The 12,918-nt window shown below is 37.1% G+C and overlaps 1 protein-coding gene across 5 annotated transcripts in view; it reads left to right on the forward strand.

Moving 5' to 3' along the window:
* The window catches only part of DNAJB9 (DnaJ heat shock protein family (Hsp40) member B9), a 700,153-nt gene that overhangs the window by 66,443 nt on the left and 620,792 nt on the right, over nt 1-12,918 (forward strand). Inside the window, exon 5 of one of the 5 annotated variants that reach the window (XM_067746748.1) lies at nt 6,876-6,891. The exons of the other annotated variants lie outside the window; for them this stretch is intronic. Within the exon in view, the coding sequence (XP_067602849.1) occupies nt 6,876 (1 nt within the window). The 3' untranslated portion in view covers nt 6,877-6,891. Of the gene's footprint in view, nt 1-6,875; nt 6,892-12,918 lie in introns of those variants that run through there. 5 annotated transcript variants of the gene reach the window in all.

Raw genomic sequence — 12,918 nt, forward strand, 5'->3', positions numbered from 1 at the left:
GTCTTTAATTTTTCCAATTTGATTACTATGTGCCTCAGTGTGTTTCTCCTTGTGTTTATCCTGTATGGGACTCTCTGTGCTTCCTGGACTTGGGTGGCTATTTCCTTTCCCATGTTAGGGAAGTTTTCGACTATAACCTCTTCAAATATTTTCTCTTGTCCTTTCTCTCTCTCTTCTCCTTCTGGGACCCCTATAATGCGAATGTTTTTGCATTTAATGTTGTCCCAGAGGTCTCTTAGGCTGTCTTCATTTCTTTTCATTCTTTTTTCTATAGTCTGTACTTTATGGCAGCAGTGAATTCCACCATTCTGTCTTCCAGGTCACTTATCCGTTCTTCTGCCTCAGTTATTCTGCTATTGATTCCTTCTAGTGTAGTTTTCTTTTCAGTTATTGTATCGTTCAGCTCTGTTTGTTTGTTCTTTAAATATTCTACGTCTTTGTTAAACCTTTCTTGCATCTTTTTGATCTTTGCCTCCATTCTTTTTCTGAGGTCCTGGATCATCTTCACTATCATTATTCTGAATTGTTTTTCTGGAAGGTTGCCTATCTCCACTTCATTTAGTTGTTTCTCTGGGGTTTTATCTTGTTCCTTCATCTGGTACATAGCCCTCTGCCTTTTCATCTTGTCTCTCTTTCTGTGAATGTGGTTTTTGTTCTACAGGCTGCAGGATTGTAGTTCTTCTTGCTTCTGCTGTCTGCCCTCTCCCATTATTATATTTTCAACAATTTCTTTCCAACTCTGAATTCAGAGATGTCACATTGGTAGCTTGAAATTGGCTATGTAGGCGTACTTATACTATGGACATTGGCAAATGCTAGGAACCTCAACTTTCCCACCCCCTCCCCTGAAGACCCGGTGGTTAAATGGCAGACAATTGGGGACAACAAGCAGAAGTGACTGCAAGTGACCCTCAGGCTCACTCAGGGTGGCCTGGAAAATGAACCAGCTGGGATCTGGAGAAGCGCTTCTGTCAAGGGGAATGGGGAGTGAGGAGTGTACCAGACTCAACTTCCATGGGACCTTGGGCTTCCTCTCTCCAGCAGGTGGAAGACAACAAGTCATATGCACCAAAGTCTCTAGAGCTGGGCAGCTTGGTGTTTGCAGATATATACTATACAGGTCTGATATCCCAAAATAGACAGCGTGGGGCCAGCAGCCTGTGTGCTCCCCCACGGCTTTCTCTTATTGGTCCTATGGAAATGGCAGAATAACACAGTCCAAGGCCCTGCACTGAAACACAACTGCACAACTCCCCACCCAGCAGAGCCCTGGCCTCAGTATGTATTCCTGCGAAATAATGGGAACCATGCCATGTAACACTGTGCAATTTGTCCTGAATTCTGGTGCTTGTAAGATGGGACACAAGGTCAGCAACAAAAAGAAAGGAAAATAAGACATTAACCCAACAATTTTGAAAGTTATGGTAATGGGACCTAGCCATACACATAGCACCCACTTCATTTTTGGATCAGGTTCTAAAAGTTGCTTGCTGACTAAATTTTTAAAATTTGTTTTTACTATGTATTGTTACAAGAAGATGGTTTACAAAGATCTATATCTATATAGATATATACAAATATATATATCATGTTAGAATAAATTAAAAATAAATGAAAGTATTTAGACAAAGGGAATATGAGTAATATTGGGGGAGGAATAATAACAATAAAAGGGGAGGAAACTGTGAGTATACCAATGCTAGTCATAGTATCCTATATCCTTTCTAGAGGCAGGTAGTCCACGTTTTCTCTAGCAGCCAACATGAAGACAAAAATGCAGACATTTTATTTGAAGGATTCTTAAAGCACACACAAACAGGTTGTTTAGGAAAAGTATTAACTATTCCTGGTACTGTGACAATAGGACACTATTTGATGTAGTGAATGATGTCCTCAACAACACCCTGCAGTTAATAAAGCATTCAGTTTCACTGTGCTCTTTCATATCATGGCTCAATGTAAGCTGATATTAATTTCCATTGTTTCATCATTAATCAATTGTCAAACCCTTTAGTTAGACTTGGTTATAGGTGTTACCTCTGTCAAGTTTTTCTTTCATCATCTTGATTCTGCTTAATCCTCTCTTTGTATTCAGTTATTTGTGTCCTACTTTGGTATTTGTTGTAACAATCATTTTCTTATATTAAGACCTTTATTATTAATTGCAAAAAATTCTGTCTCTGGATCTGCAATTTTGTTAAAGTTTAGCCTCAGTATAATAAAGTTTATATAAATTGTTTTAATAAAAAGTTTGATGTGGCCAATATGCTTTGCAAAAGTTTTAACCCTAACAAATTATTACCTGGGAATGCTTTTTCCTCCAGGGGACTGATCCTGCAACCTGCCATCTCTTGCTCTTATTTCTGTGTGTCTTAGGCTCCCTGAGTAGTTAGAGAAAAATTTATACTTTTTGGCGTAAAGAATAGTTTCTAGGGCTTCCCTGGTGGCGCAGTGGTTGAGAGTCTGCCTGCCGATGCAGGGGACACGGGTTCATGCCCCGGTCCGGGAAGATCCCACATGCCGCGGAGCGGCTGGGCCCGTGAGCCATGGCCGCTGTGCCTGCGCGTCCGGAGCCTGTGCTCTGCAACGGGAGAGGCCACAGCAGTGAGAGGTCCGCGTGCCGCAAAAAAAAAAAAAAAAAAAAAAAAAAAAAAGAATAGCTTCTAGATCAGGTCCAACCTTATAGGATTACTTTGGGTGGAGTATGGAAATTATGAAATCACACTATGTGCCAGGCACTGTCCTACATGCTTTTCATGTATTATTTCATTTAACTCTCATAACACCAAAGCTGCATATGTATTATCTTCATTTTACAGAAAAAGAAGCTGAAGCTCAGAGAGGTTAAATGTCACCCAGTCAGGGGCAGTGTCAGGATTTTAACTCAGGTCTTTTTGACTCCATGGGTTATTTTTAACTCCTTCTGGTTCCATGCATTACATTTCCCCCCTCCCTCCCTCCCACCCTCCCTCCTTTCTTTCTTTCTCTCTTTCTTTCTTTTTTTCTCCCTTTCTTTCTCTTTCTTTCTTCTTTCTTTCTTTTCTTCCTTCCTTCCTTTTTTTCTTTCTTTGTTTCTTTCTTCCTTCCTTCTTTCCTTTCTTCCTTTCTCTCTCTCTCTCTCTTTCTTTCTTTCTTGACTATTTTTTTGAGCAGTTTTATGTTCATAGCAAAACTGAATGGAAAGTGTAGACACTTGCCATATATACCCTGCCCCCACAAGCGCATCTTCCCTGCCATTGACATCCTGCATTAGAGTGGTACATTTGTTGCAATCAATGAATCTATATTGACACTTCATTACCACCCAAAGTACAAAGTTTGCATTAGGGTTCACTCTTGGTGTTGTTCACTTTATGGGTTTTGACACATATATAATGACATGCTTCATTACTTTTTGGTTTTGCTTTTGAACCATTTCACACATTTGCTCAGGCAGGGTTCTTTCGCAAACTGATGAAGTCCCTGTGGGTCTAGCATTCAGCTTCAAGAAATGATACTATCAGTTCACTGAGGAATGATGAGCTTCTGTGGGGACTGACTTCAGGCTATCAGGTCTCATGGATTTATTTATAAACAAGTGCTAACTTATTAACATTCAGTGGGGATGTACCTTCCTTGTCACTAGAAAACCCTTATCTAAAATAGCCCTTTTTATTATCAGACTTCCCTGGAATGCAAGTTGCTAATCAAGAAATTGTGAGGCAGACATATGTATGAGATAATGGTAAAATAAATTGAGTAATCTTGAAGGATATGTCTTTTGGATTGTGGCAAAAACTAGAGAAATCACTCCTGCTTTACTGCTGACTACATATTTCTAATGACTTGTATTCCACGTCTCTCTAAATAAACCCCAACAGATTATTATTTGTCAACTCTCTGTTTTCTAAACATCATGCAGAGTGCCACATCATTTTGTTTGCATTTATTACGTGCATGTGGTTATCCAGGTTATCTAAAGTCAAAGCTCAGGCTACAGTAAGTAATATTTGGACTGGGGACCTTAAGGGGATTTAGAGGCACAACTCATTGCAAAGTGCCTCTCAAAGGTCACTCCTGCAGAAGGCTAATCATATCCATTCCATATTAATTAATATAAACTTCAATTGCAGAGGATGACTTTTCTGATTTTATTCCTATTTTTTGTGAGTGACTTTCACTTAGGCCTTGGAGTTTATTATGCACTGATTATTAAAAAATGCAAGGGGACCAAAAATACCATCTTGTCTTCCGTTTAGCAGGGTTCATCTGAGACTGGGAATATAGTGATAATCTGGCATGTATGTGTGATGATTAGTATGTCTTTAAGGTTTTTAAATTTTTACCTAGAATCTGAAATGAAGGCGTCAGTGTATTAAAGTAATACAAAAAGTCATTTGGTGAATTGAAAGTCTAAGAAAAATTAAAATTGAAAAAAATAAAAGCATCCATCCCATAATTTCCCTCAAAATTCTCCTTGCAGCAACTCTACCCTGGCTCCCAGCTTAGGCTGCTAACACTTTTAGGAAATGAATTCTACCCCGATTCAACCACAGTTGTGTATCTTATGGTACCAGGAAATTTTACTCTCTTGGATTCCTAAAACCAGGATCTGTCAAATTAATTGTCACTTTCTATTGAGTATGGTATGTGAACCGCTACCTTCAAAGGAACACTGTTAGAAGAACTCATTTTCCCAGGCTTCTGGGTGATAAGGCTTTTGTTTGTCAGTTTTAAATTTGCACATGCATGGTCTGAAAATAAAGAAAAGAATGTAAGTCTGTCACCAATGACTGTGGATTTGAGACCAAACATTAATGTTTTTTTTTCTTTGTCTATTCTTTGATTATGATAAGTAGCAATTGAAACTTTTTTGAAAGAGACATCAAAACTCACCTTCACCTCCTGATTAAACTCCTTCAGTTTGATACTATAAAATTTGTGCTTGATTCATGTTAAGACTAAATCATCTTGAGAGCACTTAATTTTTTAAAAATACATTGCTATTTTAATGGGGCAAAAAATTCCAAGTTGGAAGTCTATTTCCTAATGAAAATGATTTTGATTTTGAGCAGTGAAACAGTCATGTCAGTTGGAAGATCAATCTACCATATATTCCAAGCAGAAAAGTACAGTTTTTCTTAAATATATCCCTTTTGGAATCAGTGGCAAAATTGATGTCTCCCTTTCTTGATCGCTAAGCCAGACTGGTATAGGCAAAAGGGCTCCTGCACTGTATGCCTCTTCTCTTTTCCTTTAAATGCTGGTTCAAATTAAAACTTAAAAATTATAGTCAAGAAAATAATTACACGCTGCTTATTGTTCTTGCCAGAGGGGGGATTGATTGTAAGCAAACAAAGGAGAGCCCAGTGCTTTGAAGCTATAATAGGATTTCCCTTGTGTGTTTTTTCCTCTTTGTATAGTCATTAGTTGAGGTAAATCCCATTTCACTTAATAACTGCCTGGATTAAGGAAGTTTTTGAAGAGACTAATTTACATAAAGTAAGCTGATTTGAATAACTGGTGCTAGTTTTGATACTGAAAACAAAACACAGACCTGCAATTTTATAAAAGATTTTGGCTTGATTGGCATTGCCTCAGGTGTTTCTTCTTGTAACAATGAGGTTAAAGTTTCCTTACTATGTTTATGCATCAGTGGAGAAGGCTGAAGAAAAATTTCCATACAAATAAATTCTTTGGCAACTAATTGCTAGGCACTTTGCCTAAAAGTCGGTACTGCCTAAAATTACAGAAATATGAAACCAAAGGACAAATTAATTCTTCTGAAACTGAGGATTTAATGTTTACCTTTTTTAAATCCTAAAGAAGTGCTAACAATATTTAATGATAAAAATGGATACAAATTAAGAATTTCTTTATGTTCAAAAGTTACTTTTTGTGATAATCAAATAAAATTCTACAAAAAGTGTTTCACTCAATTTTGTGAAAACACCAAGATGTAATAATAATGTATAGTTTATGTCTAGAGTTTCATATCATTTAAGCAGAGGTTTCTGAACTTCTCCTGTGAACAGCGCTTTTAGTGTCTGATAACTTTTTCACTGCATCTTTAGGCCAGAAGACTAACTTAATAGACCTATTTTTGAGTATTTAGGCTCAAATAACTTAAGTATTTATATTGTAGCATTATAGAAGACAGTTGGAAAAATAATACACATAGAATGGAAAGAAAAATAATATTTTCATTCTTAAACACCCATAGTTATATACTATTAGTATGTGTATGATTATGCCACTGCACAAATTCTCAAACCATGGAGTAAAATGGACCTACTGCTCTCATTTCTTGTTCTGCATTGATTTTTGTTTAGTTCTCGATTTTTATCACAACAACTGATGAAAATGTTTCACAAAGATATGACATTATTGCAATATATACATATACCAAATCATTATGTTGTACACCTAAAAATAATACAGTTATATGTTAATTATATCTCAATAAAACTGGGAAAAAAATGACATCAAAAGGAATGTACATGTTGAAACTGAACTATCTCAGAGCTGTTTTTTGAGTGGTGTCTGACAGATGTTGCTGTGCTTCCTTTGAAAATTAAAATATCCCGTGGCACCCTTGTGAATTTGCTGCAGCTCCCTGGGTGGCTCTGTGAGTTTGAGAAGTACAGCATTTAGGACAGTATAGTTTAGAAAATTTTATAATACATCTTAATAGTTTAACTACCTAAAGCTAAATTTCTTGTTAGTGTTCTCAGTTCTTGAACTGACCATTAGTCATTAACTGCTAAAGAAGGTATTGGCTGTATTCATATACTCAATAAGTATCGATCTGTAATAATGACTTCTATTTCAGGAATGACACAACGTTTTGCATGATAAGTATCTGTTGGAAATATTGACTTATTTTAACTTTCCAGAAAAGCAGTATATAAGCAGCCTTCCAGTGGATCAGAGACCAGGATGGACCCAGTTGTGGAATGGAATAAATGACCAGATGAAAGAGGGGTACCAGCACTCCCCATTTCCTAGACTATTTACCTGACTCAGTTACCATAGCATTTCTGTCTTCTGCTTTGTTTGGAATTCCCATCCTTGTAATTGCTCCTTCACGAACACAAGAAACACAGGGCATGGGTTCAAGAGATTAGTGCTAAAATAAACATATCATCTTGGGGAATAGTGGAGAAGCATACAGTGGTTTTGGTGTTCTACCTGTATCGTTACCTGCACTTGAGTATCAGATTAACTGTCTATTACCTAGAGAAGAAGAGAGTTGTGAGGACTGAATGGAGGACAGGTAAAATTTAGAGTGCAGATTTAGAGTCGGAGTGGATCAAACATGAAACAGACAGAAGGCAACATGAGGGCAAGAACAGGATCTAGGTTAGGGGAGGATGGAAGAGACTAGGATCTGCAGATCAAGTATGCCCATTCGAATGGGGGAAACTGGACTAGTAGGGGATAAGCTATTTCCAATTGGTTACAAAACAATTCCATTGGATAGTCCTTAGATTCTTGACTCTTAGAACTAATAGTGTGCTAGATAGTCTCATACATAAGTCTTTGTGCACATTTGTGATAGTTTCCTTAGGGCAAATTTATAGAAATGCTAGATCATAGAATATAAGTATGTTAAGACTTTTGGTACACTCTGTCAGAGTATTCCTCAGAAAGGTAATAACAATGAAAAGTCCACCATCAGTGTATGAGAATAGATACCAGAAATGGAAAGTTCCATTTCTTTTGGCAAGCTCCACCTAGGACAGTTATACCTGTTATACTTCTACATAGTCATGAAGGGATTCTGCTTAAAAGGCCAGAAGTTGATTCACTGAGAAATACTAGATTTACAGTAAAAATTTAAAAATAAGCAAGGTAGACTAAGAATGTTGATTAATGAATATTGCCAAGCATCTGTGAACACTCTACAGTGAGATTCTGGCTATAAATTCTCATTCCTCCTCAAGAATGGGAATACCAAGCCAGAGTGGTACTAAAGGAGTGGTGTCTCTTTGTTTTGGTCTGGATACTTTTACTTTGCTTAACATAACCTTTAAAAATGACCTCATTATTTTTACTCAAAAATCTCCCCTTCTTTCTGAAGTTTCCTGTCTTTCCTAGAACTACCATCCCCACATTTCACCAAGCCAGACCTGGGAATAATATAAAAAATACCATTTTAAACCCCACCCAGATCCAGCAGGCAATTGGTTACCAATTGCTGTCATTCTATTCTCTGAATATCTTCCAAACATACCCCTCTTCTAGTGCCCTCATTTACACCTTTGTCATTTCTTGTTTCCTAATGTTCTTGCTACCTTCAGCCTTATATTTCTCCAGTCTATCACACTGACACTAGAGTGGAACTTTTAAACTACATGTCAGATCATGTCAGGTTCCTGCTCAGGATTTTAGATAGATTCCTATTGCCTACAGAATAGAAACTAAAACTTCTGTTCAGTCTTACAGGGTCCTATTCACCATAAAGCCCATTGTTATGTCACATAGCTGGTGTCACCCATGTACTGGTCATGGTTTTCATCCTGAACCTCTTGCCTTCATCCATTTGAGGTGCCATATCCTGACTTGGGCCTTATCCTTCACGCTTTTGGTGTATGACTTATCTTCCTAGGCACAGCTTCTCATTCACCTCCCCACCTCGTGCTCAGCACTGTGTCTCTGGTTTTGACCTCTTGTATCCTGCCCTGCCTGTTATTGAGAATCTCCCTTTCTCCTGGTTGCTACTGTGGAAAAAATATATCCAGAGTTCTACTAGGATCAGTGCATCAGTTCAGAGCAAAACTCTGTCCAGAGGTGGCCCACAGCCTGGGGAGGGGCAAAACTTGCCAGAAGGGGTTCATCTGCTTGAGTTTCAGGATTGAGGATCTCTAGCACCAAAACTAAGGCCTGCCTTGGTTCTTAGAGGCAAAATTCCATCTCAAAGTTCTGTCTTATTTGTGGTTTTTCCAAGAAAGCTATCATAGGAGTGCTGTAGACAGAATGAAGCTTTTAACAGAATTCCTTCTACAGGTATAGAAAGAATGGTTTCTATTTGCTAAACTATTTGCAAATGAGAAATGGTTTACGATTTGAAAAAGCAGAAAAGCACTTTATCCTGGCTGAATCTTTGTATACCAATAAATAATAAGGTGACAGCTGAATTGAGCTGGTTATCCTAATTTTAATGTTTTCCCTGCTGAAATGTAATCAGTTAATGAAAGGAAACAAAACCTTGCTCATATAAATAACATAGACACATATTTATCTTATTAAAATACTTCTTATTGTTTCTGGTTAAAGAAAATACACAGAATAAATTTATTTTAAGAAAATAAAAATTGAGGGCTTCCCTGGTGGCGCAGTGGTTGAGAGTCCGCCCGCCGATGCAGGGGACACGGGTTTGTGCCCTGGTCCGGGAAGATCCCACATGCCGCGGAGCGGCTAGGCCCGTGAGCCATGGCCGCTGAGCCTGCACGTCCGGAGCCTGTGCTCCGCAACGGGAGAGGCCGCAACAGTGAGAGGCCCGCGTACTGCAAAAAAAAAAAAAAAAAGAAAATAAAAATTGACATTGCTGTTATTTACCTAAATAATATGACTAAAATATTTATAATTTACCTATTGAGTCTAAAGTGCTTTGCTGACAATTACTTTATTTTTGATTACCTTTTGCATGGAAATAATGACTATTAAATTTTATGTGCATGGAAGATGAATATATATATTAAAATAAAGCAGTGCTGTAAAATCTATAAATAGGCCTTACAAGAATCAAACTTGTATTTATATCTTTGTTACAGTTTTTTAGAATTATGGTATGTAACGTTTTTAGGTTGGAAAGGCTTTTATTGGCCTTCAGTCATGCAGTGTATGAATAGATGAGGATGAATTAATTGGGAAAGTGTCTGAACCCCAGACAGAATCATAGTGCCCATTTTGTCAGGGAGACATGGAGATCAGAAGTGGGTCTCAGAATGGAAAGAGAAGGCAATAGTCATGCAGATCCAAATCTTAGACAGGCCATAAAGTGATGTTCTCAAATATTTGTTTTAAATGTATGATTTACATTTTCATTGAGTATTGAATAAATATTCACCAGATTAACAGTTAATAAAACATCAAAGAGTAAGAGATTCCATTTTTTCATGGAAAAAGAGAGAAAATGTTTTAGGCAAATTGCCAAATGTTTAGGCAAATGTTGATTATGAAATACATTGTGAACTTTTTCCATATCGAAATAATTGCCTCTCACTAAGAAAAGCTTTCACTGACACCTCATCTTGAGACGTAACAAACATATTTTAAAACCCATCCAACTGATTAATAGTTTTTGGCTTTTAGGAGCGTTTTCAATAAGATAAAGGTTGGAGTGAAGTGGAAGGGAGGCCGTCTGTTTCAGTGTTGAATTTTAATTTTCCGTTATTAATATGACAATTAGCAATTGATAATTAATCCAGATAAAAGCTGTGTTCGTAAATATTTAAAACAAGACAAGTGGTTGGGTTGGTTGGATAACTTGGAGGGGATTTGGATCAATGAAACCAGAATTTAGTGGTTATATGGTTTGTGTTTCTTGTTAAATTCTGGAATGGTACTGGCATATGGAGCGGCATTAGATTAATTTCTTTTTTCACTCTCGTTTTCATGCAATTTCCCACATTATACCCTTTGCTATAAAACGTGCCATGTTCAATTAAGGTATGCTAGTATGTTGAAGTATTTTTCAACAACTCTGTTGAAATCTCATGAATGAGGTCAGTTCACAGGGTCAAACTAATACATGCTAAATGCTTGTATGTAATTTTTTAGCTTGAGACAGGCTCAGAGGCATTTATTTGAAGAACTCCTGAGAATAATTGGTTCTCCAACAACCTAGACAGAATAGGCTTTTTGAGAATAAAACAGGTCCTCATTCATTCCTTTCCTGTAGCTCATTTAAAGTAGCATCTTATAACAATCCTAATTTTAAAGTTACTTCTATTCACCCAATGAAAGTAACTTGTTTCTTTTGATCCTTTTGGTTCCTGGGTCTTTAAATTGCTTAGAGCTATTCTCTCAAACTGTCACTGTTAATCACGCACATTTGTTTTGCCTTATGCTATTAGTAGGATCGAATTTACTAACTTCTTTGCATGATCCTGTTATACTGATACACTTAACATCTGCCATAAATGATTTATTAAGATTTAGTGAAAATTATATTTCAACATATTTAAGGAGCAAACTTCACTGAAAACACAAATGGTATACTCACATGTCAGTACTCTTCAAGTCTTTCTAATTATAATTAAGATATAATTTTATTTCCTTATTTTTGGAGACCCAAGCTCTCACAATTTATCTTTTCTTTTATGCAGCATTTCCCCCCTAAACACATTCAGAAAACTTTCATTTTGTCCAGATAAGCACAGGCTTTCGGTTGCAATTTCTTTTTCAGATCAAATACATGTTTCAGAGTATGGAAGATTTTATGATTTTCAAACTAATACAAAGGCCAAGGTTAGGAATTTAACCCAATAGATGGAGCACACACACACACACACACACACACACACACACACACACACACGGCATTTGATGCTCGTTTGTTTTTTTGTTTGTTTGTTTTTATATTGCTCACACCAAAATTTATTTTATTCAAATGCGTAAAATCACTTGGGTCACTGAAGCTGATGTGTAAGTCCAGGCTTTTATGTTAAAGCATTAGCCTAATAGATTAATATGTCTCCTCTGAATAAACAGCCCTCTTGAGACTGTTTCAGCCTGTGAGTTCAATAAATTTACCAACCCCACAAAAGCATTAGGCTTAAATAGAGTTCTCCTCTCTTGGGACATCAGCCTCACCAACACAAAATTAAACTTTGTAAGGGTCACCCATCGCATTTCCTTTCCCATGCTTCCCTTCCTTCCTTGTCCACGCTCTTACTTGTTTTGGGAGACTTTGTGACTAAGGAGACAAATGTAACCTCATTCTGAGTGACCTCATTCTTACAATAAGGGTAGACTTTATATATTTTTGTGGGTAAAATGGTTAAAAGGAACATCTTCAGAACCACTATGGGGAGGTGGGTAATGGGGAAATGCCTTTTCAGCTGAAATTGGGTCAGTTGACCTGAATCCATTAAGTACTCAGTAAATATTAACTAATAATATTATTATTATTAAAATAAATTTGCAACAATTTTCCATTGCTAGGATATGGAGAGCACAAAATTGCCATAGCAAGGCAGAACACAGACAACACAAGACAGAGGCAGATAAATAGAAAGCAACCCTATTTCAGTGTTAATAAATGAAATATCACAGGTTTAGTCTGAATATTTCTTTTTAAAGAGCACACTAAATCAATCATTCATTAAAAAATCCTTCAAGGAACTTCCCTGGTGGCGCAGTGGTAGAGAGTCCGCCTGCCGATGCAGAGGACACGGGTTCGTGCCCCGGTCCGGGAAGATCCCACATGCCGCGCAGCAGCTGGACCCGTGAGCCATGGCCGCTGAGCCTGTGCGTCCGGAGCCTGTGCTCCGCAACGGGAGAGGCTACAACAGTGAGAGGCCCGCGTACCGCAAAAAAAAAAAAAAAAAAAAAAAATCCTTCAATAAATGTTTGCTGCCCCAAAGCATACTTTGAAAAATCATTAAAGAGAGACTGAGAATAATCTAGAATAGTTTTCTTTTTCTTTTTTTTTTTTTAAGCAGTGTTTCAATCTGGAGGTCCATGAGTGAAATTTTCCCCTCAATTTAGTTTGCTTGACTGTCAGGATGGTTTTAAAAATGAGTTTGAAATGAAATTGAACTTATCAAAACATGTGGGATGCTGTGAAAGCAATGCTTAGAGCAAAATTTATAGCAGTGAATACTTATATTAGAAAAGAAGAAAAATTTAAAATCATTAATCTAAGTTTTCACCTCAGGAAACTGGAAAAAGAAGAACAAATTAAACCCGAAATAAGCAGAAAAAAAAAAA

The sequence above is a fragment of the Pseudorca crassidens genome, chromosome 8 (assembly GCF_039906515.1).
Source record: "Pseudorca crassidens isolate mPseCra1 chromosome 8, mPseCra1.hap1, whole genome shotgun sequence".
NCBI lineage: Eukaryota > Metazoa > Chordata > Mammalia > Artiodactyla > Delphinidae > Pseudorca > Pseudorca crassidens.